This window comes from Nymphaea colorata, chromosome 2 (assembly GCF_008831285.2).
Source record: "Nymphaea colorata isolate Beijing-Zhang1983 chromosome 2, ASM883128v2, whole genome shotgun sequence".
NCBI classification, from domain to species: domain Eukaryota; kingdom Viridiplantae; phylum Streptophyta; class Magnoliopsida; order Nymphaeales; family Nymphaeaceae; genus Nymphaea; species Nymphaea colorata.
Window position 1 is genome coordinate 29,263,135 of NC_045139.1, and position 24,846 is coordinate 29,287,980.

The 24,846-nt window shown below is 38.4% G+C and overlaps 2 protein-coding genes across 4 annotated transcripts; both read right to left on the reverse strand.

Annotated features, from left to right (window-relative positions):
• Nucleotides 1-320: 320 nt before the first annotated feature.
• LOC116246788 (uncharacterized) lies at nucleotides 321-6,561 on the reverse strand. The gene is made up of 13 exons (XM_031618651.2): nucleotides 6,214-6,561; nucleotides 5,958-6,040; nucleotides 5,134-5,191; nucleotides 4,769-4,828; nucleotides 4,549-4,678; nucleotides 3,519-3,745; nucleotides 2,884-2,976; nucleotides 2,726-2,797; nucleotides 2,395-2,427; nucleotides 1,778-1,918; nucleotides 1,596-1,652; nucleotides 843-932; nucleotides 321-767 (listed from the first exon to the last, which is right to left on the reverse strand). Exons 1-13 carry the CDS (start codon nucleotides 6,310-6,312, stop codon nucleotides 711-713), a joined length of 1,200 nt encoding a protein of 399 aa, XP_031474511.1. The 5' UTR covers nucleotides 6,313-6,561; the 3' UTR covers nucleotides 321-710.
• Nucleotides 6,562-7,126: 565 nt separating this feature from the next.
• On the reverse strand, nucleotides 7,127-18,781 carry LOC116247174 (uncharacterized). 3 transcript variants are annotated; one of them, XR_004170827.2, is made up of 5 exons: nucleotides 15,111-18,781; nucleotides 14,288-14,562; nucleotides 12,095-12,673; nucleotides 8,330-11,177; nucleotides 7,127-8,197 (listed from the first exon to the last, which is right to left on the reverse strand). XR_004170827.2 is itself a non-coding variant. In XM_031619182.2 (4 exons), the coding sequence occupies exons 1-4, from the start codon at nucleotides 18,534-18,536 to the stop codon at nucleotides 8,627-8,629; spliced, it is 6,831 nt and encodes a 2,276-aa protein (XP_031475042.1). In that variant the 5' UTR covers nucleotides 18,537-18,781; the 3' UTR covers nucleotides 7,127-8,626. The 3 variants fall into 3 exon arrangements, 1 of the variants encoding a protein (XP_031475042.1); XR_004170826.2 differs by having other exon boundaries at nucleotides 8,306-11,177; XM_031619182.2 differs by having other exon boundaries at nucleotides 7,127-11,177.
• Between the last annotated feature and the right edge of the window lie 6,065 nt (nucleotides 18,782-24,846).

Consider the following 24,846-nt stretch of genomic DNA (forward strand, 5'->3'; position numbering starts at 1 on the left):
TATTGGTCTTTAGTAGATGGCATTCTTGGATCAAATTGTTCAAAATGAAATATCCTTGTATTCTATTTACAGAAGTTTATTTTTCCAGTGTTTGAGAGTATTCAATTATAAGACTAACTATGGCGAATTAGAGGTCGATTTTATGGGGCTTGATTCCTGAAGTATACACCGAAATTTCTGATTTTGAATTCGAAGTTTCTTTTTGAAAGATATCTAACCGAATAATCCAATCCAGTTATCTCAGTCAATTTTAGCGGTTTGTGAAGCTTTATACTGTTCCAAAGAAAGTCAAGTGATTTATACAGGGTGCACTCTGCATCTAAGATGCAAATTAACAGCTTTTCATTGTCTCTTCGGAGATATCCGATAAAATTGGAACGATACAGAGAGAAATTAACAGATTTTCATCAATGACCAAATGTTTCTTCACGCTGAAGACTTTTTTACAGAAGCAGTACATTTCGTTTTTCTCTGAAAGCAAAAGTCTTAGAGAAGATCCCTTTCCTGCCAAGGTACCGGATTCTGCAACTGTGGCATGAAACAACTCCAAGAAACAGAATCGGATCTAATTTTCCCAAGACATTGCTGCTATTGACAAATAGGAGAGTTAGAAGAATTATCCTCTTGATAAACTTATTCTACATCTCATCACTGGAAAGGTTGGGGAGCAAAACTTGTATGGTTTCTTTTGTGCTTGTCGCATGAAGCTTTCAAAATTTATCGTTACTGGCACTTGGCTCCTCGATCATCTCAATGACAGGTGCATACTGCAGAAGAGTTCCGTATGTAGATTATAAGTGTTGTAAAAGAAGCAATTCAAGAAACTCGTGACCCCAACTGACCTCGTCATCTCCCATATCCATCCCAGCTGAATATTTGGTCTCAAAATTCCATCCAAGATTAGTTTCAAGCAGTTCCTTTGCCTTCTTCACCTGAAAAAGAAATCCAGGTCACTTTAGAACATGGTTGTGTACGCATTCTGAACAGTAACATAGACTCATCATTAGCTATGCTAAAAATCTAAACCAATACTATGAGAACCATTTAGTTGACGTACGTTGATGTGTGCAAAAATGGGACGGGCAAAAGGAACACAGGTTACAGCCTTAACATACTCGGGACTGGTTAGCAGAATCTGTCAGCAACTTCAGTAGGATCCAAACGAGACCTCACTGAGTTTTCAAAAAAAATTTCCAGATTCAGTAGGATAGTTGCATTAAAAAACCGGAACCAGCTTGGTTGGAGCATGTATTGGTCACCTTGGTTGGCGCTGATTACTGACCTCTAAGTACATGGGAGAAGGGCTACGATCATGTGATTAATATAAATTTGACTAACAGGATTAAAAATGCAAATCTGACTTTAACGCACACCAATTCTCAAAGTTATAAGTTCTTGTTTTTATTGAATGCTAATAGGTGAAACGGCAGGGTATTCAACGAATATTGAGCCCAGATTATAAAAGGATTATACTTTCACCGTTCTCTGCAAATTTCATACAAGATGAATCACTGTTCTTGGATATAAAGTTAGGATTAATATCAGAAAAGGGAAATCCTCAAACTGAATATAACAGCAAATACTTTCTGGCATACCCATGTAAGAAGATCGCCATCAACAACAGATGCTTCCTCTACAATGGAGAAAAAATCCTGCAGTCATGGCAAAACATCATTAGTGGGAGCGGGCGAGTTAGTGTGTACGTGTCTATATATATATATATATATATATAGAGAGAGAGAGAGAGAGTTACAGTCAGCAAGCCATCATGTTTTACCTTGCAAAGATGGTACAGAAAATTGTTCATCGAAAGCCATGAATCATCTAAAAGTACAGAAGCCCCCCTTTCAGAACTAGTTGCACTTCCATCTTTCTTGCAGAAGCCATGCTTTAATTGGAAATAGAGAACCTTGATGAACTACACAATACATTACTTCCATGAATATGTATACATAGATTATATTGTGAATATACATAAACAACTATTTGCAGAAAAAGCTATAAATATTGCAGCAACATAAGCATCAAGAAGTTTAAGAACAATCTCTATAATACAGCAAGAGTGTACATGGCAGTAATACAAAACATACAAGATGGTCCTAAACAATCATCTTTGCCGGTAATACAGGAAAAAGGTAGATTACAGTAATATAGAGAATAACTTGTATGCACAGAATGGTTCTAAACAAAAAATTTCAAGTGAAACACACCCATTCAAAAGCTAATAGCAATTGATGACAAACAGATGTAGCCAGTATCAGTTTATTGTTTGCAGAACATGACTGAATTTCAGGTCATAATTTAAGGAAATCTCGAATGCAAAGCATGCTTTTATACGCATAGGTATGCATCAAATCTTTCACACACAAGAATTAGTCCAACTGAAACATTTACCTTCACATAAAGTTGACTCCTCGTGTGGAATGGCTGCAAATGTAGAATAGCATGTTTAGACAACACAATAGAAGGTGTAAAAGAGAAGATTTTGCCAGTAACGGTAATCAAGGCAAAATGATCCGCATGGGATGACCGATATCCTAACAATGGAAAGCTTTACTCCAATATGCACCCAAAAATGGGAAGCCTACTAAAACCAGAAAAAATGACCGACCAAAGCTCTTTAGTAATTAAGAACTTGGAAATAGAAATTACTATTTCAAACAAACACTACCAAAATAAAGCACAGAAACTGCACTTTTACAACAATAGAGTGATGGACACATACTGCGTCTGTACAGCCAAGCAGAAGAGTAACTAATGCTTTCCACTGGAAAAATGCCTCGAGTGACTGGCCCATCTGCACAGTTCCGTTTGAAAAGATATAATTTGCCAAAGGAGAGAACAGAAAAAACTAGTCAAGTAATTGTCATAAGATCCTCATACCAAGAAAGCAATAAAGGCAAATTGTAGCTCCCCAAGAAGCATATCTTCAGCACCTCCAAAATCCTTAAATAGAATACTTTCTAAGAGTTTCGTCTGCGAAAATGAGCATAAGTAACTCCACTGTAAAAATGAAGTACCATTGATGAATGAAAAATCTCCTGTGACAAACGCTAAGATGGCCAAGATCTAGCCTGCTCCAATCTGCTATATGAAATCAAGCTAAAACATGTCAAAATCTTGCACTTGACTCAGAACTACTTGGACTCAAGCTCGAGCCGTTACCATGACTGCAGAAGATGTGCAGTTGAATGTACGATCAAGCATTAGGTTTCAAGAGAAAACACAAAGATGGATGTTAGAGACATGGTGTCGCATCTATTTTCTCTTGCAAGTTTGATGTGCCCACTGATGGAAACAACAAAAGAAAAAGACATCAAACTAAAATATTCCTTGTGGAAGAAATATTACGTTTCCTAGAAGAAACTAGTAACAGAGAACTAGATAAATCAAATTCTTCACATGAATTGCACAACCAAGTGCAATAACCTAAAACTAAAAGAAATCAAAAACAGCCTAATGAGTTCATAAGATACTATATTTATAATCATGCAAAGAAATAAATAGAAGAGATATACCTTGTCAAGGTTCATAGCAGTCAGTTCTTCACCTGAAATACCCTTACGCTTCACAGCAGAGGGAATTGAAGTGTAGTAACATCTCCTCTTGCAGGATTCTTCAACAGAACAACGAAATTTTCCATCATATTTTAGCTGTTCTAGCAAGCGCTTTTCCATGGTTGTCTTAGGATTGGTGTCAAGCAGCTCAGATTCATATATTATTGATATTTCACCTCCGACTGGCTCTACGATTCATAAAGGTTCAAAGTCAAATGTGTTTCTATCAGGTCTCATGAAATAGCATGGCCTCATTCTTGCACGAAATTTTAACCTAACATGCATGAGAATTAGATCATTTCTAGAGAACGGATAATGAAAGGCAACGTGCATCTCTTAGGTCAACTTTGCAATTAACTCGAAGGATAATTTCTAAATTCTTACAGTAGTCACTTGTGCTGCAGAATATTCTTTGTTCGGCAAGTGATCTCCAACTACATGAATAACTAAGTTAACAGTCCTTCATTGATGCAGAACTTGAGAGTTTGATTTAATCAACCTAATAAGAAGTTCTATTCACATACATGGTACAAAAATTCTCCTCTCCTAAAGCTCCCAGAAGCATTTTAATATGTGTGACAAGGTTAATCATTTACAATTGGACCATGCTATACCTTCAACAAGATTTTGCTGAAGGCTCATAATGAGAAGTGTAGTCCCATGAGAATATGCTTCCAGACCATCACAGCCATTTAAAACCTAAGCACCCCCTAGTGGTTCCAGTTTACTTCATAACACTTTTCATTCATAGTGAGTCAGTGACATGTTCAGATCAGACTATTCGGTGTTTGCTGCATGCTGACATTTTAATCTCGGACTTTTAAGTACACAAGCATGAGTTGTGCAAGCATCCACAGATGTGATGTACAAGGAGGCCAAATATGCCATATAAACAAGAACCTGACAGTAGCACAAAAGGAAATTGAACAAGAACCCTATTCAGAGTCTCAGATACACCAGATGAACAGAGTGATCATTATCCTTAACTTACCAATACGTTTGATGACATCTTTGTTAATATAACCTGATATCTGCTTCCATTCACGGAAATGTTCCAAGGCATAAGGTCCAAGTTGCTGATCAAATTCAAATTTTTTCACAGCCGTGTAATATCTCTCCTCCTAAAATAATTAAAGTTTATCAACTAGCCCCTACTGTTAAGCGAATAGATTATTCAAGCCATGTTCAAAATAAGTAGTAAAGACACAAACCTCGTCTTCCAAAAGCTTGACAAGCTTTTCTTCTGTTCCATTCCATTTACGAACAATAACCTAAGGATGAAACCAGATGATTAAGTTAACATGTAAGCCAGCATCACAAACCAAAGATTCTGAATCATGTGAAGCCATTGTTAACAATTAGAAAAACGAAGATGAATGACACATGGTGTAAAAGAAATAGTAGATTGTCAGGAGAAATTGCCTCCAATAAAACAAATCTGGAGTTCCGGCTTACAGAATCCTTCCCCTAGTTCTTTCTCTTTCTCCTTAAATTTGTATTTATGAGAAATGATGCAAGATTCAAGGTACATTTAGAAGTATGTATGGAAGAAAGGTGGCTTATGACACTTGTATACCTGGGATGCAGAAGCATCAATAAAGAATCCAGTTATTGGCGAGAAAGTATTGCCAGCTCTGCACAAGAAACAGAATGTTCCAAGTGGTAATGAATGTAAACAAAAAAAAAAAAAAAAGATCCTTAGATCAATTAAGACAACAAACGGGGAGTTCTAACCAGTGTCATCATTTCAAACCGCTCTAAATAATTGATTAGAAAACGGTGTTCTGGGTGAGTCAATCAGTAGCCACTGTTTAATTATTTTTTAGTACTCCACACTAATTATTATTTAAAAAATCCCGAAAACCTTATAAGACATTGTTTACTTCATATTCTCTTGCAATAGCTCAAGTCGTTCTTAAAAAAAAAATAAATAAATAAATTGCATTGGCTCTGACTAGTAAAATACGCTAATAAACTTCAAAATTCAAAAGCAGGAGCACATATCGAAAGGTGTATCTTACAGTTGTTCGAATTACGTCACCCGAGAAAACAATATTTTACCGCTTTTTCGTTTATAAAGTTCACAGAACATAACAATGTTTAGAATCAGCAACGGTGATCAAATACGAATTGGCCTTTAGACGACGCATATGCTATTAACAGAGAAGATAACTTTCTAAAAACTGAAATATCTATGTCGCAATTTTTGCCAACGGAAAAAGGTCATTGAATCCTTAACGAGCGGTTTACGTTCATTGATACAAGCCTGCTAATTCAGAACTGTGCGCAAGTGCAAACATAAGACGTACACTATAAGTATCAGTGGATTTGACAGCCGAACAGTCTGAATAAAACGAACAGTTTGACAGAAAAAGCAGATGTTACAGAGAAAAGCCTGACCTGTCCGCAGCACTGTAATATATGAAGTGAGGCCCAGGTGGTATCATTTTTATCCCACAGAACTTAGGCCCCGCAGTGAAAACCTGGATTCATCAACGTACATCAGAGAGAGAGAGAGAGGGAATAAATGGGTTTTCCATTTCTAGTGGTTACTGAATAAGAGAAGCAAACAAAAGCAAATATATGAGGGCACCATATCGACAATCAGACTGAAAAGGGAGGGACTGAAGAGGAGTGGTGGGTACTTCATACATGCCTGAGTATCGACGCCGATAAGGGTGTGCTGAGGAACGTTGAGGAGCAGCAGCGTCGCTCCCTTCTTCACCAGCTCCATCGCCGTCTCAGCATCCATCATTTCTCAATCGGAGAGAGGGAGAACTCCGGCAACGGCGAGTACTTGAGCCACTCCTTCTCCTTCCTACATCAAATTTCCTCGCGGAACTTTCTCGAGTGTGCGGGCGCCAAGTTCGGACGGACCCCTCTGAACCCGGACATGGTAGCTTACCCAGCCTAAGCCGGAGTGTCGTGAAGTTTGAAGGGTGTCTAGAAGTTTGAAAGTTGCGCGCAGAGAGTCCTCGATGCCGGAGAGAGAAGTCTGAGATCTGCCATTTATTTTCGTTATATATTCATAATTCAAGTGACTAAATTGGCCCCCCGTGAGGTCAAAATGAAAAACAACTTCGTATTCTTATTTTTTGTCCTTGTAAACAATGATGTGAATAAATACAATTTGGATCTGATATCCCACTGACCTGCTTCAAACAAAATCAATTTAACATCCGATTGTAGAATTGGATCGAATTCAGAGTTTAGAAATAAAATCCGATCAAATTTGAATTCAGATATAAATAAATAACCGATTGGATTAAGATGTGGATTCAGCTAAATAGTCTATATCTAATGTTCATATACACTTTGAAAATCGGTTCTCAACTCAATTTAAAAGATAGATTACAAACCATAACGGACTCAGATCATGAATATGTATACAAATTCAAACATAAAATGAATTATGTTTGTTCATATTCAAATTTTGAATATATAAACATTTAAAAAACAAATATGATTAAAGTATATCTAATTCGTATTTGATCTGTTCACATCCATCCTTACTCGTAGAGCAAGGTCATTTGTAAATTCGAGCACCGAACGTGTTCCAGCTGAGCATATAACCAACTTGCCTCCACAATACCCATTCAAATATAATTAAAACATCTTAAATCTCCTTTCTGAATTGAGCGCAGCTGCCAAGGGTTTGCTTGGGCTTTCAGTCAGACCTAGGAAGATCCGACTTAACTTAATGTATACAAAAACTTTTTGGAATAACAAAGATGCCCCTACAGGAAGTGGCCTTAGGTTTCTAAGCCGTGAAGCCCTTACAACAGATGGTTTTCTTCAACATTTTGATATAGGCAGCCATTGTCATGAAGAGTATAGTATATCTGGTAAAGTGGACAGTCGCACATCGCCAATTCAATTTTCATAAGTGCTACTTCTTGAACTGCAAATGGTGGTAGACACAGCATTCCCATTTGACAGGTGTACCGTAAACTTAAACTTACCCTAATACCAATATAGCTTTGGGCCACAGGGCCTCGTCGTTCCGCTCACTAGGAAGGTAGGAAACGTAATGCTTACATTAGTGCACTTGAATTTAAAAGGAGACCAAAATCCGCAATCCTTTTTATGGCGATGGATCACATGGACGCACTAAGAATATCTCCGAAGAATTGATGAGGGGCCTTCATAGCTCAGAGGAAGATGGTGCCTTTAGACTATCTGATGCTCCTAGTAATTCTGCATTTACCCTGGCCCTGATTGTCGTTACAGTTGTTCTTGAACACGGTGAAATAGAGAGTGGTGCATGGCTGATGCCGTTGGCCTGTCACCGCCTTGAAGTTGAAAGTGATGGTGGACGTGGATGGATCACCATGACAGGAATGGTCCACACTGTTGCGGCAAGATGCAAAGCGAGGTCTCAGCTGCCCCCGCAGACATGACCATCTTTAATCTTCAGGCAGAGTTGAGTCTTCCGTCCCATACTCGCCGCTCAATTACGTAATAATATAGAATTATCGTGCCTGATTAAATAGATATACAGCATTCCTCAGTTTTCTTATCCTCCTACGGTAAAGGCGGTGACCCCGGAGCCTTTCCAAACGGAAGAAGTGTATCTTGTACACCAGAAGCTTTTTCTTCAATCAACCTCCTTGTCAAAGATACGAGAAAGAAGATTTACACTGCGTATAGAGTAGTTATCCAGATCAACTGAAGCCCATTTTGGAAACAATCAATATAAGGAAGCCAGCAACCAAAACTCGAAAGATCAATTCAGTCGTTCAACTTACAGTAGAACAACACAGTTTTGTTACCTCCTTTGGACTGCCATGGCTAGTCGCTTCCTGGAGGCCAACCTCATCATCCTCAAGTACATGTGAACCGTGAATCCAGAATATCAACAGCATAGAGATTCAAAGCATTTGATGGCTCTGTTAGAGTTCTATCATCACTATTGGCTCACTGATGCATTTCTTCTGCAAGGATTTGGTTGTTGGAGACGATAGAACTAATCCATACAGCTTTCTCAAGCAGCCGTCATCAGCAGCCGCCCTCCCCATCTCCACAGGTTAGCCCCCATCATCGTAGCTTTTGACCATAAAATATGAATATCATCTCAACAAAAAGTAAGGATCAAACCCTTCCCAAGCCAAGTGTCCGACCTTCTTTTTGTATTCTGAGGTATCCAATGCAATGCCTAACAATTTTTCATATGACTGATGCACTAAAAGGTACATGTTAGCTATCAATGGATTCCTTAGCAATGGAGAAATAATCTCGTCGAGTGCTATTATGCCAGCCATTAGAGGAGATTGCTGGTCCGTTTCTCCATCCAATTGGCCTTGGCCTTTCCCTTTCACATGGGACAAAGCATAAAGGCCAAGTAAACTTGAATACAGTGGTATAAACACATCTTTGTGATTACCTATGCCACCAATCCAGTTAGCACCAGTCTCAGTTTTAATGAGATCGTTTATTAAAGACAATGTCTGATCAAGTATTTCCATCCTTCGCTTACACAAGAAGCTCGGAATGGCTGTACAAGAATGAGCATGCATGCAACTTTCCTCAATTCCCTCATTTGCCTTCAGAACAGACTTGTGACCCAAGAGCCTTTCCAAATGAAAGAAGCAAATCTGACATACCAGAAGCTTTTCTTCATGGTGATTATCAATCTCCTTGTCAAATACACGACGAACAAGATTTCCACATCCTAGAGGGTAGCTTCCTGGGTCAACTGAAGCCCATTTTAACAAACAATCAATATAAGGAAGCCAGTGACCAAAAATGGAAGACAGAAAATGAAAACTTAATTCAATCACTTTTTCAACTTGTATCGGAACAGCCTCAGTTTGGTCACTTTCTACAGTACCCCTGGGCTGGACACACTTTTGGACTGCCATGGCAAGTGTCTGCCTAAGGCCAACATCCTCATCCTCAAGTAATGCAACGCATGTGAACCATGAATCCAAAATATCGATGGCATAAAGATTTAAAGCATTTGATTGCTCCATCAAAGTTCTATCATCACAAGTGGCTCGCTCATGTACTTTTGTAACCATTTGGTTGTTGGAGATGACAGAACTGACCCATACAGCTTCCTCGAGCAGCCCAGAAGCCACCAAGGCATCAGCTGCTGCCTTCCTCATGTTTACAGGCTTGGATGATGAACTACAATGTTTCACTTGCATTACAAAATAATGAATGGCATTGAAAATTATTGTACAGGCTTCATCCTTATCAGCAATAGAAGAGTCGATCAGTTCCGCACCATTAAATTGCATCAAGTTCCTGAACAACATTGTCCATTTCTTCACACATACACCCATACAACATATTAAGATTTCCTGAGTCTTGATATGTTTTGCAGTTTCCTTGATAGATATCAGTTTGTCCCATAACTGTGACAAAGATCCCAAGTTCATATTGTCAATACCAGTGCTTTGTTGGTAGTAGAACTCATTTGACTTTAGAAACTGCAAGCAGCTCCAGCAGAAAATAATCTTAAGAATGTAGCAGACACACTTTGGATTATCTTCAACATCTAAAAGCCGCATCAATGTAGGATGAAGATTGATATTAAACCAATTAACAATATTGTCAATATGGTCTCCATGATCGATATGGATAATCTTAGATGCTATTGATTTCAAGAAGCGCAGAAGCCCTTTCAAGGCTGCAAGCCTAACCTCATGTGATGCATTTGAAATACAAAATTCAAATCTAACACAAAATATGTCAGATATCTCCCTCTCCAAAATCCCTGGCAAACTTAAAGAATTCAGGGCATCTCCATTCAATTTTAAGGACAGACCATCATCTGGGGCCCCTGGACAACTTCCAAGCACACAGTCAAAATAGAAACCAGTTGCTTTTCGATGCAATTCTGCTAATGTGGGATCAAAAAATGTTGAACCAGCCTGGCACTGAGCCCATGCTCCCAAGCACTGACTACTTAACTCTGTCAAAAGCCTCTGGAGGATAAACAAATGGTTACTTGTCTGGCAATTTCTTGCAATATCAAGCATATGAGCTAAAAGTTCCAAATAAGCTGCCGTCAGTGTGGGGCATAAGCATGACTTAACCCTGCCAATCCATGCGCAATTGACAAGTACTGCAAATAACTCACCTAGGAGCTGATCCTTCTTGTTATCATCTGTCAAGTTCCTACAATTAACATTAATAAGTGAACACAACTGCAAAAGTATCCCATGGATTGCATTTGCAGAAGCAACGTGTGGCTTCCCAACCTCAATCAATTTGTTCATACCAAAGCTAACGGGACCTATGCAGGTGCATCCTGACACTGATGTTACACTTTTCCCGCAAGGTAGCCCACTTGCAACATACAAGAGTACGGCAGGCAGTCTCTCATTGGATACCAAGCCACTTAAAGCTTTTGATGCAAGAACACGTATGCGCTGATTATTCTGAGTTGCACACTGCCTGACAAATGGCATAAAGACAAAAGGATCTAATGAACTACTGCTATCAGATCCAATCACAGAAGGCTTCAGTCTGGATAAGAGAATCAAGATAGGGCACAAGCTCGGGTGCACAACCGCTGCCATATTATGTCCTGGATGCTGTTGGTTAACATCTCCAATCCAATCGGTTGCAGCCTTTAGTTTGTCGAATATGAATGAATGCAAGATTGGGTACCTTCAAGAACCACATTATGCTCAAGTTAGTAAGCTTCAGAAGAAATTGCTAAGCTACAAATACATGAAGAAATATTAAAGATCAATTAGAATGACAGATGATCTGCAGTCATTTGACTATTGGAGCAGGCAGCCACACTATCATTTTTATCCTCCCATCCAGAAGGACGTTGTAACGAGACCATTTTTTTTGCGCACTTAAATGAGGACTTCTTTTTTTTTTTTGGGTGCAAAGTGCATGGCATCATAGGTTCCCAACCAGTGTGAGCCTAGAAACTGGCAGAGACAATTACATCCTTTAAGAAGGAAATGCACCAGCAGTTTCTGGCTTTGAAAATTAATAGAACACTATTAAAGAGTGCTGTGTGTGTTTGAGTACACTAAATACAGATCCTTATGCATTCCCTTGATCGAAGTTTTTTCTTTCCCTGCAACATCCTATAGGGTATGTGCAGGTCTGTGTGGGAGAACTTCCACTATAGCTCCAGTTCCTCCAGAAATGGTACCCATGGCCACACAAACTACAAGCTCACCTGCGAGTTGTAGTCCCTACATAATTTAAGCAGACAACATTTTTAGTGTATGTCTTTATGAATAAATAGAATACTGCATCGGAAAGGTTTTGTATAGAAGGCAAAGGCAGTTGGCCCATGATATTCAAGAACATGTCAAGTTCGATAAATTTGTTTCTGCATCCCTTGCCATTTGGTCAACAGGACAGGAAACCTTCCTCATGAGCAAGAGATGAGTAGCCAGGAAACTTTCACATGAAAGAACAGGCAGAACAATGGATGAAAAATATGCACATCTTGTGCTGGCAAACATTGTGGAATGCCCAAAGAAAAAGACAAATATTTTACTTACTAAGCCAGCAAAATGGAGACCTAGAAGGTGCCAAATGTGGCACAAGAAGCTTACCTATGGAAAAACTCCAAACCAGTTAGCGCACGCCTTGCTGATTCACGTTTGTGCACATTAAGAAATCCAATCATCCGACGAACCAAGGCAGTATATGCAAGACAAGCACTATTTCGAATCTCCCAGTATGGTGAAGAGAATGCACATATAGAAGCAATCAAAGCTGCAGCACAGAAGCCTGAAGTATCAGTTGCAAGGTTTGTATCATTAAATGCAGCTCTAAGGACATTGAATGCGTGAACTGTAGGGATCACACCCTCATCTCGGATCTTGGAGGCTCTTCCACATTCTTCTGATGAAGAGGAGACTTGATCCACCATGCAAAACACATTTCTTGGGTTCCCATTTAAGTGACTATCTTCACCTACAGCAGCAAGTGAAGTATTCGCCACATCAGTCAACCACCTAAGTGCTCGAGGGAGAAGCTTCTTTGGTGTTCCTTCTGGCTCCGCAAGGAAAAGGGCAATAAAGGCAGCAGGAATCCCAGCACTCCTCCTCAACAAGTCATCCACAGTTTGCCCCTTGGATATAGTTCTTTGCATCAGCTGCTCCATCCAGCACTCTGTCATCTTGCAAAGTCTAGAAAAAGAAAAGCAACCTCAATATCAGTGGCAAATCACAATAACTGATTTCATTATTCTTCATTCAAGGATCAACACCAAAAACCATGGTGCATGTGATTCAGATACAGCCAGTAGTATACGCTTTGAATCCAAAATATCAAAAAAAAAAAAATCAAATTAATATTCCACAATTCTGAGCCATGTTACACATTTGATGCAGACCACATACTGTATCATCTCCAGGTATTAATTAGAACTTTTGGACCAAGAAAGCACTAAGGCTAACATGATGAAACTCAGGTAGACAATTTTCTAGAGATCCTTATGTATACAAAGGACCGGCGCAAATATATACACCTCCGCTTAACCAGAGCTATGAATGACTAACAAAGTGCTGAATGTTTAACATACGTAGTTTCAATAACTGATCAGCTGTCAGAGGATCTCTCGAATAACAAGAGTTCCCAAATTATCCCACCACGGCAGAAATGACTGCCAGATACTTTTCCTAGTAATAGGAATTAGTTCAATGAATATTCAGGTATTCATGAACAGGGGCAAAGATGTTTAACCACCAGCCATAGCTTGTCAATTCTGCTGCACCAGAGCGCATGGTGAAAGCTCATGAATTATTCATCATGCATTTTTTGCCCGTGTCCAATGATGAACTATTTCGTTCCTTTAGAAGTCATATAAAACTCTTATTTCACAGTGATCTCCAGAAAAATTATTAGAATATCCAAAAAATCAGAGTTTGAGATGGTACAAGATACTTCCCCCCTCCCCTATGTTATTCAATGAAGGTAGTTCTGTTAAGAAAATTGTGGTCAAATGCAAAGGTTCATAATTTTGTCCCCATGCTTCAACCATTTGAAAGTAAAATTGTGATGGTAGGACCTAAACATGTATTGGCATAGTTACCATTACAGTGATTATACAGAAGTAACAGAACAAGTTACCTTTTTGGTTTCTTACAGTTGTTGTGTGTTAGAGAGAGAGAAGAGAGACAAAGCTGCTCTTTTCTCTGACTGCTAGTACAGTTGTTCAGATAAAAATGAACTTCAAAGACAAATAAAAGTACCACCAAACCTGATATTTGTGTGTGTGTGTGTGTGTGTGTGTATGCCAGATCACAATAAATGCTGTGATTGCCCTGATGTTGATTAGTGAAGTACACATGTACCCCAGTTTACTAATTCTCATTATTTTTCATTTTTCACTGGCAGTGGTTGATGTCATGTTTCAGATAGCTACTTCCTAACAGAAACTAAGAAAAAAATTATCCTTCTATCATTGCAATTGGCAAATTTGAGAGTTTGTGATGTGGGACCAATTCATCTATGCACTTGAGATGGCATGTGAGACAAACTGCATTTTTCCGCTTTGAAAAGTAGCTGACAAATATGAACTGAAGATATGGTGTAGCAGTTATCACTAATAAAATTTGCATCTTCCGTGAAAAATGATCCTGTAGATAACTTCATATAGATATTCAAAAACAATTTGGTTATGCAAAGGCGAGTAATCAACACTATTCAATTTTGTTGGGGAAACCAACAACCTAGACTGTAAAAAAAATTGAAGCCCTAAAGGCAGCACAACCAAAAGACAGGTCTAAACTGGGACCTACCTTGGATTATTTGAACAAAGAAGTCTATTACAAAGTGCTGTAAATCCAGCCCTGGTCTTATCAATGGCACCATTGTGTTTCATCTTCAAAAGAACCTGCAAGAAATTCATGCCTATGCTCTCTAGTTGTTTCGCATCAAGAATCCCATCGAATGATGTCTCCTTCATGTCAACAGCTACAGAAAACTTGTCTGTCCTATCAGATGCATCTGAAAAACAAGAAACACAGCTTGGCAGTGGGATCTTCCTTGTGATGGTTCCCAGAAGAAGACTGACCTGTGAACCACAGCATTATAACTCAAAAATATGGACACTCAAATGAAAACAAGATTCTTAAGAAAATTATGTTCAGTACAATTCTACCACGGACCTTTGGTGGGTTTCATACTAAGGTGGAATCACCCTTTAGCTTCTGTGGTCTCTTAAGTCTCAAGTCTTAACACACGGCCATGACAATTTTTACCATATCATATTGTATATGTGGATAAATGACACAGCTAAGGATAATTACAATCTTCAAAGGAAAACAAGTATGGTGCCCTTTCCTCAACTTTTTAATCATATCATATTATAACACAATCAGCATACAAATGTGAAAAATGTGGCAGGACCCTTCTTTACCAAAGGGTAATGAAACTAGAAAACCATAAAAGAAACAGAAATACTATGAGTTTGCAGAGGACCCAAAACGTGTATACTGTCAAAGCCAAGTAGACATATTGCACTAAAAGAAGGATTAAAAAATCAATGTACAAGATTTATGTAAGGAGCAATATAAGTAAAGAAATAAACTACCACCAAGGAGGACAAAAAAATAAGCGTACCTCTTTCATAGCAAGCCAACACCCCACCATAACAATGTGTTCTGCTGGCCCGGAGTCATCTACATGTTTCAACTCCTCATTCTGCATTACTGACAATGACTCACCTGACCCAACCTTACCTGTCAAATCCAAAAGAAGAGAGCCATCTTCAACTTGATCATCGAGGTCATCAGCCATATACCATGCATCTGAAGATACTACCCAGAGTGACAAGGAAGTTATCCTCGTAACCAATTTTAGGAGCTTCTCCAACGCTACCTTCATGTCAGAATTAATCCCTGTTACCACTTCTGAATTCCAATCTAGCTCCTCAAAGGTGTAACGTAGAGAAAGCAGTATTCCATGGACAAAACTACTCTGGCATGCTTCAGATAGATCTTTTTCACCTGCCTCAACACCAATTTGCAACCATTCAACAAGTGACAGGACATATTCTGACAGAGGACTCTTAGATTTGCAAGTATGACTCCAGTGAACAGACCTGTCAGGAATAGAAGCTTTTGTGAAACCATCTGCAAAGTGATTCTGCGAAACAACAACATTATCTGAAACCTTTACGACCCATCCAAGATCCAAAACATACTTCTTAAAAATAAGCCTCAGGGTCAAAGCCCCAGCATCACTCTCCCTAACACGTGGACTACACACAAGTCTCTTCGCCCACACAATCACTTCCTTGACTTTATCTTCATTGGAAATCCCAGGTAGAGGTGTTGGAAAATCCAGAAGGATGTGAAAGGAACTCTCCCGTAATCTATCCCAGCTATCAACTATTGACCCAACTAATGACAAAGTTGAATCTGACCAAACAAGCTCCCCACTATATGGATAAAGAGAGTTGGTGCAAGTTGAGGAAGGATCATTAAGAGAATTTCCTGAAGGCGTAATAGGCCAAACGTTCATCATTATAACAAGCAGATCCATTGCCATCATCTTCCTCTCATATGGAGCAGAGGGATAGCATGAGAAGAACAGGAAGCGGCTCAACCACTTCATAAAGCAAAACAGATCATAAGCTTTTTGCTCTACCATTTCTGTACTGCCATTGATGTGACAGACTATAGAAGACTCTGATTCTAATGTGTCTGATTTAACTTTCAATTGTAAAAGAGGTTTCCAGCAACCTATCTTTACCTGCTTCTCTAGGGCAGTTTTCACACGAGAGAAGAACTTCCTAAACAGACTTGTCCATTTCATCTGAAAAGCAGTTGAAGAACATCGCATATTCAAAGGAATCGTTTTCCTCATGAGGCTCAGTTCTAATGGAGATGGTAAACTGGAAGTTTTAGGATTTAGAAACAAAGATTCTGCAGCATCTATACGGAGGATGTCATCAACATGAGAGAGTGCAGACTCAAGCCACTTCACCAGAACCTTGATTTCTATTCCTTTAATGTGAATGACTGCAAATTCATGCTCGTTTTCTTCTTCCGTACCATTTGATAGAGAGTTGCACCACCAATTTATGTCTCCTTCAATTAAAGCAAGTGACCTAGCTACCTTCAGCAGAGAGACTAATGAAGTTACGCGCTGGTCTTCATTAAGATGTAAGGGGAGTTCAGCCAGAAGTTCACCGTGCGTAACAATTCCGTGCTCCTGCGTGCTGCGTCCATCACACACAAAGTCCAGCATGGGGAATATGCTGTCCACATCAACATCAAGTATCAAGGGAAGTGCGTAGGTGTTCAAATTAGATCGCAACTTACGCAAACCAGATACAAGCCCCCGTAAAATAGGAGGCAACGAAAACCGCCTAAAAGACATGTATCCTCCCTCTATACCATCACTCTGCCAGCATTCATCTCTCAGCAACTCAAGGAAGCATTTCAAGAATGAAGTCGCAGCACAACATACATCGTCATCTATATAAGCTTGAATTGTCTCAGAGAGTAGTTCTTTTGGAGACATGTTAAGGAGAGCTTTTGCACCCAAACGCTTCGTAAGGGATGCTAAGGGCACGTATCTTCCCTTGCAACGACCACTTAGATTCAATAGATCACCAGCAATCTTGGAGTAAAACGATTTTATATCCAGCTTCAAACGACTAAAAACCACCGATTGGATATCCAAGAAAAGATCGAATATGAGATGAACCTGTTTTACCGTCTGATTCAGGGGGTCCTCTAAATTGTTCCAGATTATCCTCAGCATACGATTAGCCAACGAATCCGAAAATGGAACATAGTCGGACGATGTGTTTAGAAGGCCTGAGATGAAAGAAGTTTTTACCTGCTGCAAAGCTATCTGCGTCACGGTTAGAGCATGGAAATTGAAATGACTATCGCTTGGGTTCTCACAATACTCGCAAAGTTCGGAGAGAACACCATCAAAAAGGATAGTCCACACTACCGCATCATTTGATCCATAGCCATCAGCAGAGAGAATAAATTGCATATTGAGAACAGGTCGAGGAACGGTGGTAAGAATGCCTCTAAGCAAACACATCCTACTTAAAACAGATAGAGATTGGATGTCAGAAGTCAACCTCTCCTTCATTTTACGACCATAACCCACCAATTTCGCACTATCAGAATGGTTATTCTCCAAAGTCTCCTGCTTGGAGACGGCATTAAAACTGTAACCAGGGCGACCAAAAACCCCAGAGGATATACAGATGGCTAGCTCCCAATGGCTCATACAAGCTTGCAAAGCAGCACATAAACTCACCCCCGCACCCACCAAACAATCTCTCGAGAACTCAGACGATTTGAGAACATTGAAAACAGCATTAACTACAACATCAAAAACCCCTGAGGATTCTTCGGCTCCTTCCAAACTAGCAAATTGTGATGGAAAGCGTTGGAGTACATAATACAAGCAAGACATGGCATCTTGGCATTGCTCCATGACCACCGGCGACGGTCTGGAACCATCTCTAATCTCTTGAAAAACCGATTTCAACCCGTTACAGATATCGGACGCCACTTCCCCGCAACAATTTCCGACCGTCTCTGCGAGAAACCCAACTCCTGGGTAACTAATCAGCGACAACGATGCCCGGGCAATCGAGAACCGCCTGCCCGCAACACCATATTCACCACAGAGCAACTTAAAACACCGCCCGATAGCTGGTCGATGGCTCGACAACGAGCGGTTCTTCGCTAGGACAGAAATGAGAGCTCGATGCACGGGAAGAGAATTATCTAAAAACAGGATCTCAAGATACAAGCGGATGGCCAAATCAACGAGACCCGCAGGATGATTTCCGCCACCGGAGACAAGCTCAAGGAACGCCGAAGCGACGTCTTTCGCCGCATTCACCTGAAGATAAGTGGAGTTCAGAGACGCGAACTCCCTCAATCTCTGGAAGAACGCCGAATCAGAGAATTCCGAATCCCGGAGTATTTCCAGTATGCGAGATGGGAAATTCACAACGCCGTAAGTCCATTTATGGCGATGCTGCATCGCCCTCCATTTCGCCGACATCGCATCTAATCAGGAAACGATCAGAAAAGAAAGAAGAAAACTCCAGCAATCCGGCGAGCAAATCCGCTCAGGAGCTCAATTTTCTACCTGTTCTTGCTACAACAAATAAAATGAGCGCTTCGACCTAAATCTAAGAAAAATTCAAGGAGGGGGAAGAAGAAGAAGCCAATGTTGGATCGGTAGTCTGTGTAACCACGAATTCAGATGGAATTACCAACCGAACGCCAAAGAGCTTTGGGTTTAGGGTTTTAGCAACGGAGGGAAAAAAACTCCCTCCAAGAGACAGAAAGAACGGTTAGGGTTTGAAAATAATGAATATTTTCACAAACGCACTTGAATTCAAAATATTTACATGTAAGCACTTATATAACAATAATAATATCATACACTTTCTGGATATTGCTTTGCCACACCCAGCCAAACAACGAGTTTTATCGGCTGAATGGGGATGGGTCAGGGTTGTTAAATGAACCACAATCGTTAAAATTATAAAAACAAAAAAAATAAAAAACGAGACACTATTACATAAACTCATTTTTATTTTTATTTTTTTGCAGAAGGGTGTGAATAACCCCTCACCCTAAAGTTATTCACACAAAAAAAAAGTGTTTTGGTTTCATTATTTAATCATAAAAACCAATTTATAGAATTGATTAAAAATGAACTTTTGGAAAAATGAATTTTTTGCAAGACCATTATTTTTAGTGTATCATCCAAAAAGTTACTGAACATTTTTAGTTTCACTGTTTCAATCTCCATGCAAACCATCAAAGCTCTTAAAAATGTCTCTTTTTAACTTGGGTGCATTATGTGGTGCTTTGTTTGGCAGATTAGTTCATGTCCAAGAAGAGAGGATTATGATTCATTCTTCGAGGAAATAAGTCTCAAGTCCGCATGCCCTCCTTCTTCTCGTTTTCCCTGTCTATGGGACATTTGATTGTATTATTATCAAATATCAACAATGACAGCGATGCGCCTTTCAACTCAAGTACCGCATCGATCACTTAAAACGAGAGTGAGTTGTGTGAGCCATTATGTTTGCGCTGGGCATGCAACTCATATACGCCTTAAAGTGCATATCGACATTTTAGCAGTTTTTCAAGAACAATGTTTTTAGTCTTTTTATTTTTTGAAAATTTTTTATGTTTTTTTTTCAACATGAACTAAGAGTATTTTAGTCATTAATCTATATATGTAACCACATTGGCACTTAAACCACATAAGCATGACACCCATAAGAATTGAACCAGAGATGTGCTCCTAACCTGTCCAACTACACTTTGTTTCTTAAAGCTTTCTCAATAAATTCCATGGGTTATTGAGTTTTTTTTTTTGTTTGTCTCTCTTTCATTTTTAATAGATGGTAAATAAGAAGCCTCTGGATCCATTATCTTATCAAGAAAGCTGATTTTAAAACCTTTCATTTTATGCGGTAAACATAGGCCTGGTTATTGGGTAGGCCCGACCCAACAAGTGTCAGGCTCGAGGTAGCCCACAACTCATAATTGCGGCTTGAGCCCCGCTCAGTTAAAAAAAAAAATATAAAATAATATATAAATATAATTCATTATAATAAAATATAAATAATTATATATATATAAATATAAATAATATTAAAAACATAACCAACTTAATCGGGCCAACCCAGCCTGGTCTGATACACTTTTTCTTGGCCCCACTGAGTATTAGGTACTCGATCCGATGTTCAACCTTATGTAAACATAAGGCTTCTAAGCCCTCTGTTTTGCTCCAAACAAAACAAGGCCTTCAAAATAAAGTGGAACGCTACATAACTGCCAAGAAAGTTTGAGTCAATCATGAAAAACTATTTATGGCACATAGCTATCACAACTGATATTTAGTTAATTGATAGGAAGTAGCAAACTTCACAATCCCTTTAAGAAAATGTTTGATAGCAAAAACATTTCGTATGGTCTTGTATTGAGCTTAGGGACCTCAACAACTACAAATAGGCTTTAGGTGGGAGCTTTGGCTTTCTTTTGGATGGTAGGAAACTATGTTCACCCATAAATATTTATCTTTTTCAACCCACTATAAAATGTTTATCCAAAGATTGCATGTAGGAAGTGCTCAACTCTTGGCATGGCTAGTCATACAAGGGATGGTCAAACCACATCGAAGAGGTGTGGATTTCAACTTCGCATTATGGATGCAATGAAAAGATCGTCTACCATGTATTTGCTAGTGCACATTTTATGCAAAATTACTAAGGAACATTTCAGTTGTCAAATGACCTTATAGGAGGCCCATTTGCTTGTCGGTGTAGCCGTATGCTATGGAGGATTTGGATTTTTTATTATGGTAGCCCATGTAGATTGTTATATAAAGGAAGTAAGGTTGACGCTTTAAGGGCTGTCAGCTGTGTTCTCCTTTATTGTGTTTTCCTTTATTCTTATGTAGGCTAGCTGCTTTAATAGGCTACATCATTACATTCAGGGGTGGAGCCAAGATTTTTTTCAAGGGCGGGCCAAATGGTCGTTCGATCAGGCCACAATAAATCAAAATACAAAAAATACATTAGACAACTAAGATTTTTAAATTCTTTAATATAATATATATATTTCATGGCCTAGGCGCCCCCTCCGCCTCTGATTACATCATAATGTTGAGCACAATGGACAGGAAGGGAGTTAGTAAGCAATCATTTTTTGTTTGGAAATTTTTGGGGTGTCAACTCTATGTGCTGTAAAAAGAGATGATGACCATCTATATGACTTTATATTATATAAAGACAAGAAGTTGGGTGCCAGATGGTGGGTCTCTCATGTCCACCCAAAAGTACATACTTCATGCTTTTGAAGATAATGTCTATCATTTTAATTTTTTTCTCCCTAACTTCTTATTAAGGAGTTCATAATGTTATTAGATGATCTCTTTCTTTCCCTCGCTTTATGATGGTTGAGCTTGGTGTGAGGTACTGCGATGGTCCAACCACTAGTTGGCTTTAAAATGTCGAATAAAGCATCCACAAACCCGTTCAACTTTTGAGTAGACCACAACTTTAAAGTCTAGAAAAAGGTGCAAGGATGTGGTGCTTGTTGGCGTGTAAATTTCTCTAATAGTTTTCATGACGTAAAATGAAAGACCTTGGTGTTCGTGTTGTGTTTGATAGTCTCAAATCTTAAATCCAATGCTGCATAAATGGTGTAAGAATTTAAATTCAGACTTCATGTTAAAAACCATGAATTTGACGTCACATGAAAGGAAGAGTCACTTTATATATATGAATTTAAGACCCTAAGATCTCATATCACCATGGATCTCAATTCCACGGTGAAACAAACAAAACTTCAAAGTCAAGTTTGTTATATGCTTATAGTTTTTTTTTTTATTAATTGCACTTATGTATTTTTTTTTTCATAAAAAAATTGATCCTTAAACGATAAAAACAAGTTCATTTTGTAATCGAGTCCCTAAAAGGAAATTTCTAATGTAAAATTACATAATGAGGGAAAGGGAAACTTTGTTGAGCGGTTCAACCGGCGAAAATCAATTAAACACCCGAATAAATTAATATAATTGCATAATTTTCCAAGTCGACTTCAGAAGCTTGGCGTTTTCTCATATATTCTTCCGTTGACTAGATATTTGTCACACCCCAAGCCACTTCTAAGTTCCAATCAACTCGGTGGTCACCATATATATATATAAGATAGGTTGTCTTAAATAATTCCATGCTTCTCAATCCAAAACCTGTTGACATGAATGAAAGTGACACTGATACTCTCTCTCTCTCCTTATATATATATATATATATATATTTGGGCTTTATAGGTGGCCTTATAGAATTTTTTAAATTGAACTACATATTTTTATCCTTGTAGCGTTGTAGCGTAGTGAACGTGGTATGGCATAGCGATCTTTGGTTCAATTTTCATGGGCGCTACTTCCATATGTTTTATGACGGTAGAGTGTAGTATCAAGTTGAAGATGTGCTGATTCTACCATGTACACCACACAGCTCTAGAACCAAAAACCCAAAAAATATGGAAAGGGTAGATGTTGGCCCTTCTATATTTAAACGTTCTTGAACTTCTACTGTTTTTTAAAATATCAGCTTAGGTTCTATTAATTATTAATTAGCCCACCAACTTTACTGAGTGTTTATAGTTTAAAGAGAAGTAGTCAACACTCAGTTGGAATACTAAATCGGCTTTAAATTTTGCACAATAAAAAAGTCAGATCCATATGTTTATTGAGAAAAGAGAACAAGAAGACAAGGTTAGGTTATTGGCTTTTAATCTTTCTTCTGACAGTCTAGGCGCTTATGTTGGGTGCATGAATTGATGAGAAAAGCGACACTACTGTCACTAATGGGAATCATTGAATTTTAGAATCAAATTGTTTGTTTAAATTGGAATTATTAAACAAACAGGGTATTTTGTTTCTGAAAATAAGAAACTGAAACCTAAAATTTTGATTCTATTTCAGTTTGAAGAGGAATTATAATTCTTAAATTTTGATTCTTAAATCAAAATTCCAAGCTATCAAAGGCTGCCTAAGTGAATCTGACTCACTACATCAGAACCGATAGCAGCGGCATCCTATTTTTGTGCATGAGAGATCCTATACTACCGGGTCTAGTAGTAATTAGATGGTAGTCTCTTTCTCTCTCTAAAAGGGAGTTTTATCTTTTAAGTAGTGATTAGATGGTAACTCTCTCTCCTCTCTCTTCTTTTCTCTAAAAAGGAAATCCTTTTATTTATTTTAATCTTTGCAGTTTGCACCACTCAACAACTCTCTTTTTCTCTCTCCTACTCTCTCTCTCTCTTAAAATGATCTTTTATTGTTTGTTTTGGAAGTTGAACATCTCTCTCTCTCTCTCTCTTCACCAGTGTGGCAGAGTGAGGAGGAAACAACACCAGGTTATTTTCTGACATGTTCATTCTATCACCTCTTGCTTATTTATTCATCTATTATTACTTACTATTTCATGTTCATGTATTTTAAGTTTAGTGTTGGGCAGTTTATCATCAAAATTTTATCCTGCTTGTGATTTTACGGGGCTATTTAGGAGCAATAACAGTATGTTACTGTGCATATGTCCCAAAAAATAACCTATATTTATAAGACACTTTTTAAAATATATAATAAATCTAATCAATTTTTTAATCAGATATATGAGATAATAACATAATGTTAGGGTACGAACATATATTAAAATCAAGAGAATTTATGCCTGCAGGTGGGCACTCTGTTTTGTGGGGCTCCAGCACTCAGGCTCCATGTAGCTTTTACAGCTCATATAGAAACACGGGAACCTAGTTGGTAGCTGCTTCACATGGAAGCTCAAATTAATTCAGCTGGAAACCACAATTGTCATTAATTCTATTACATAGACGAAGTACGGCAATTGTTTTTCGTCATACATTTTTGAAATTGTTAATTTTAAAATTATATATATATATATATATAAAAGCCTGAATTGGCCATATAAACATTTTTAAATTGAAATATAATTAAAAAAATATACAGCTTTTTATCCTTGTGGCCTAGCGTATTTGACGTATCATCAGTTTCATTTTCATGAACATATTTTATTGAGATAGAGTGTAGCATCTAATTGAAGATCCCTGACTCTGCCATATACACAACGTAGCCCTGAACCCGAAAAACATGAAAAAAATAAATTTAAACTCTTAAGATTTAAATTCTTTTGAACTTTTTACTGTGTTGTAGTTTAAAAAAAGTATTAAACATACAATATAAAAGTCGGATTCATATGTTTATTTCCAAAATTGAAAAAGGGACAAGGTTAGGTTATTGGCTTTTAATCTTTCTCCGACAGTGTGCGCCCTTGAGTTGGGTCCGTGAATTGATGAGGAAGGTGACACCGTCGTCACGTGAAACTGGCTCACTACAAGAACCGATATACCAGCGGCATCCTATTTTTGTGCATGAGAGATAGATCCTATAATACCGGATCTAGTTGTAATTAGATGGTTGTAATTAGATGGTAGTCGCTTTCCCTCTCTAGAAAGGAAGTTTTAAGTTGTGATTAGATGGTAACACTCTCTCTCCTCTCTCTTTCTCAGCTGCGGCATCGTCCTCTTTGTGCGACTGAGAGATAATGTCGGTCCGTCCTTCTATTTTTTTTTGTTTTTTTGTACATTGTATTTATACTTCTTCTTTTGCTTTAGGAGACTTCTTGTTTTTAATTTTTGTATTTAGGGGACTTCTTGTCTCCCAATTTTGATATACATTCTCATTTTATCGGCTCTCTCCTCTCTCTTTCTCTCACCAGAAAGAGAGTTCTCTTATTTATTCTAAACTTTCCACCACCCAACAA

Coding starts and splice junctions, on each gene's coding strand:
- LOC116246788 (XM_031618651.2), bottom strand. CDS start 6,312: ATGATGGATGCTGAGACGGCGATGGAGCTGGTGAAGAAGGGAGCGACG. Junction 5,192..5,957: donor TATTACAGTGCTGCGGACAG/GTCAGGCTTTTC, acceptor TTTCTTGTGCAG/AGCTGGCAATACTTTCTCGC. Junction 2,428..2,725: donor TGCTTGGCTGTACAGACGCA/GTATGTGTCCAT, acceptor CTACATTTGCAG/CCATTCCACACGAGGAGTCA.
- LOC116247174 (XM_031619182.2), bottom strand. CDS start 18,536: ATGTCGGCGAAATGGAGGGCGATGCAGCATCGCCATAAATGGACTTAC. Junction 14,563..15,110: donor GTTGGCTTGCTATGAAAGAG/GTACGCTTATTT, acceptor TGTGGTTCACAG/GTCAGTCTTCTTCTGGGAAC. Junction 11,178..12,094: donor GGTTTGGAGTTTTTCCATAG/GTAAGCTTCTTG, acceptor TGGTTCTTGAAG/GTACCCAATCTTGCATTCAT.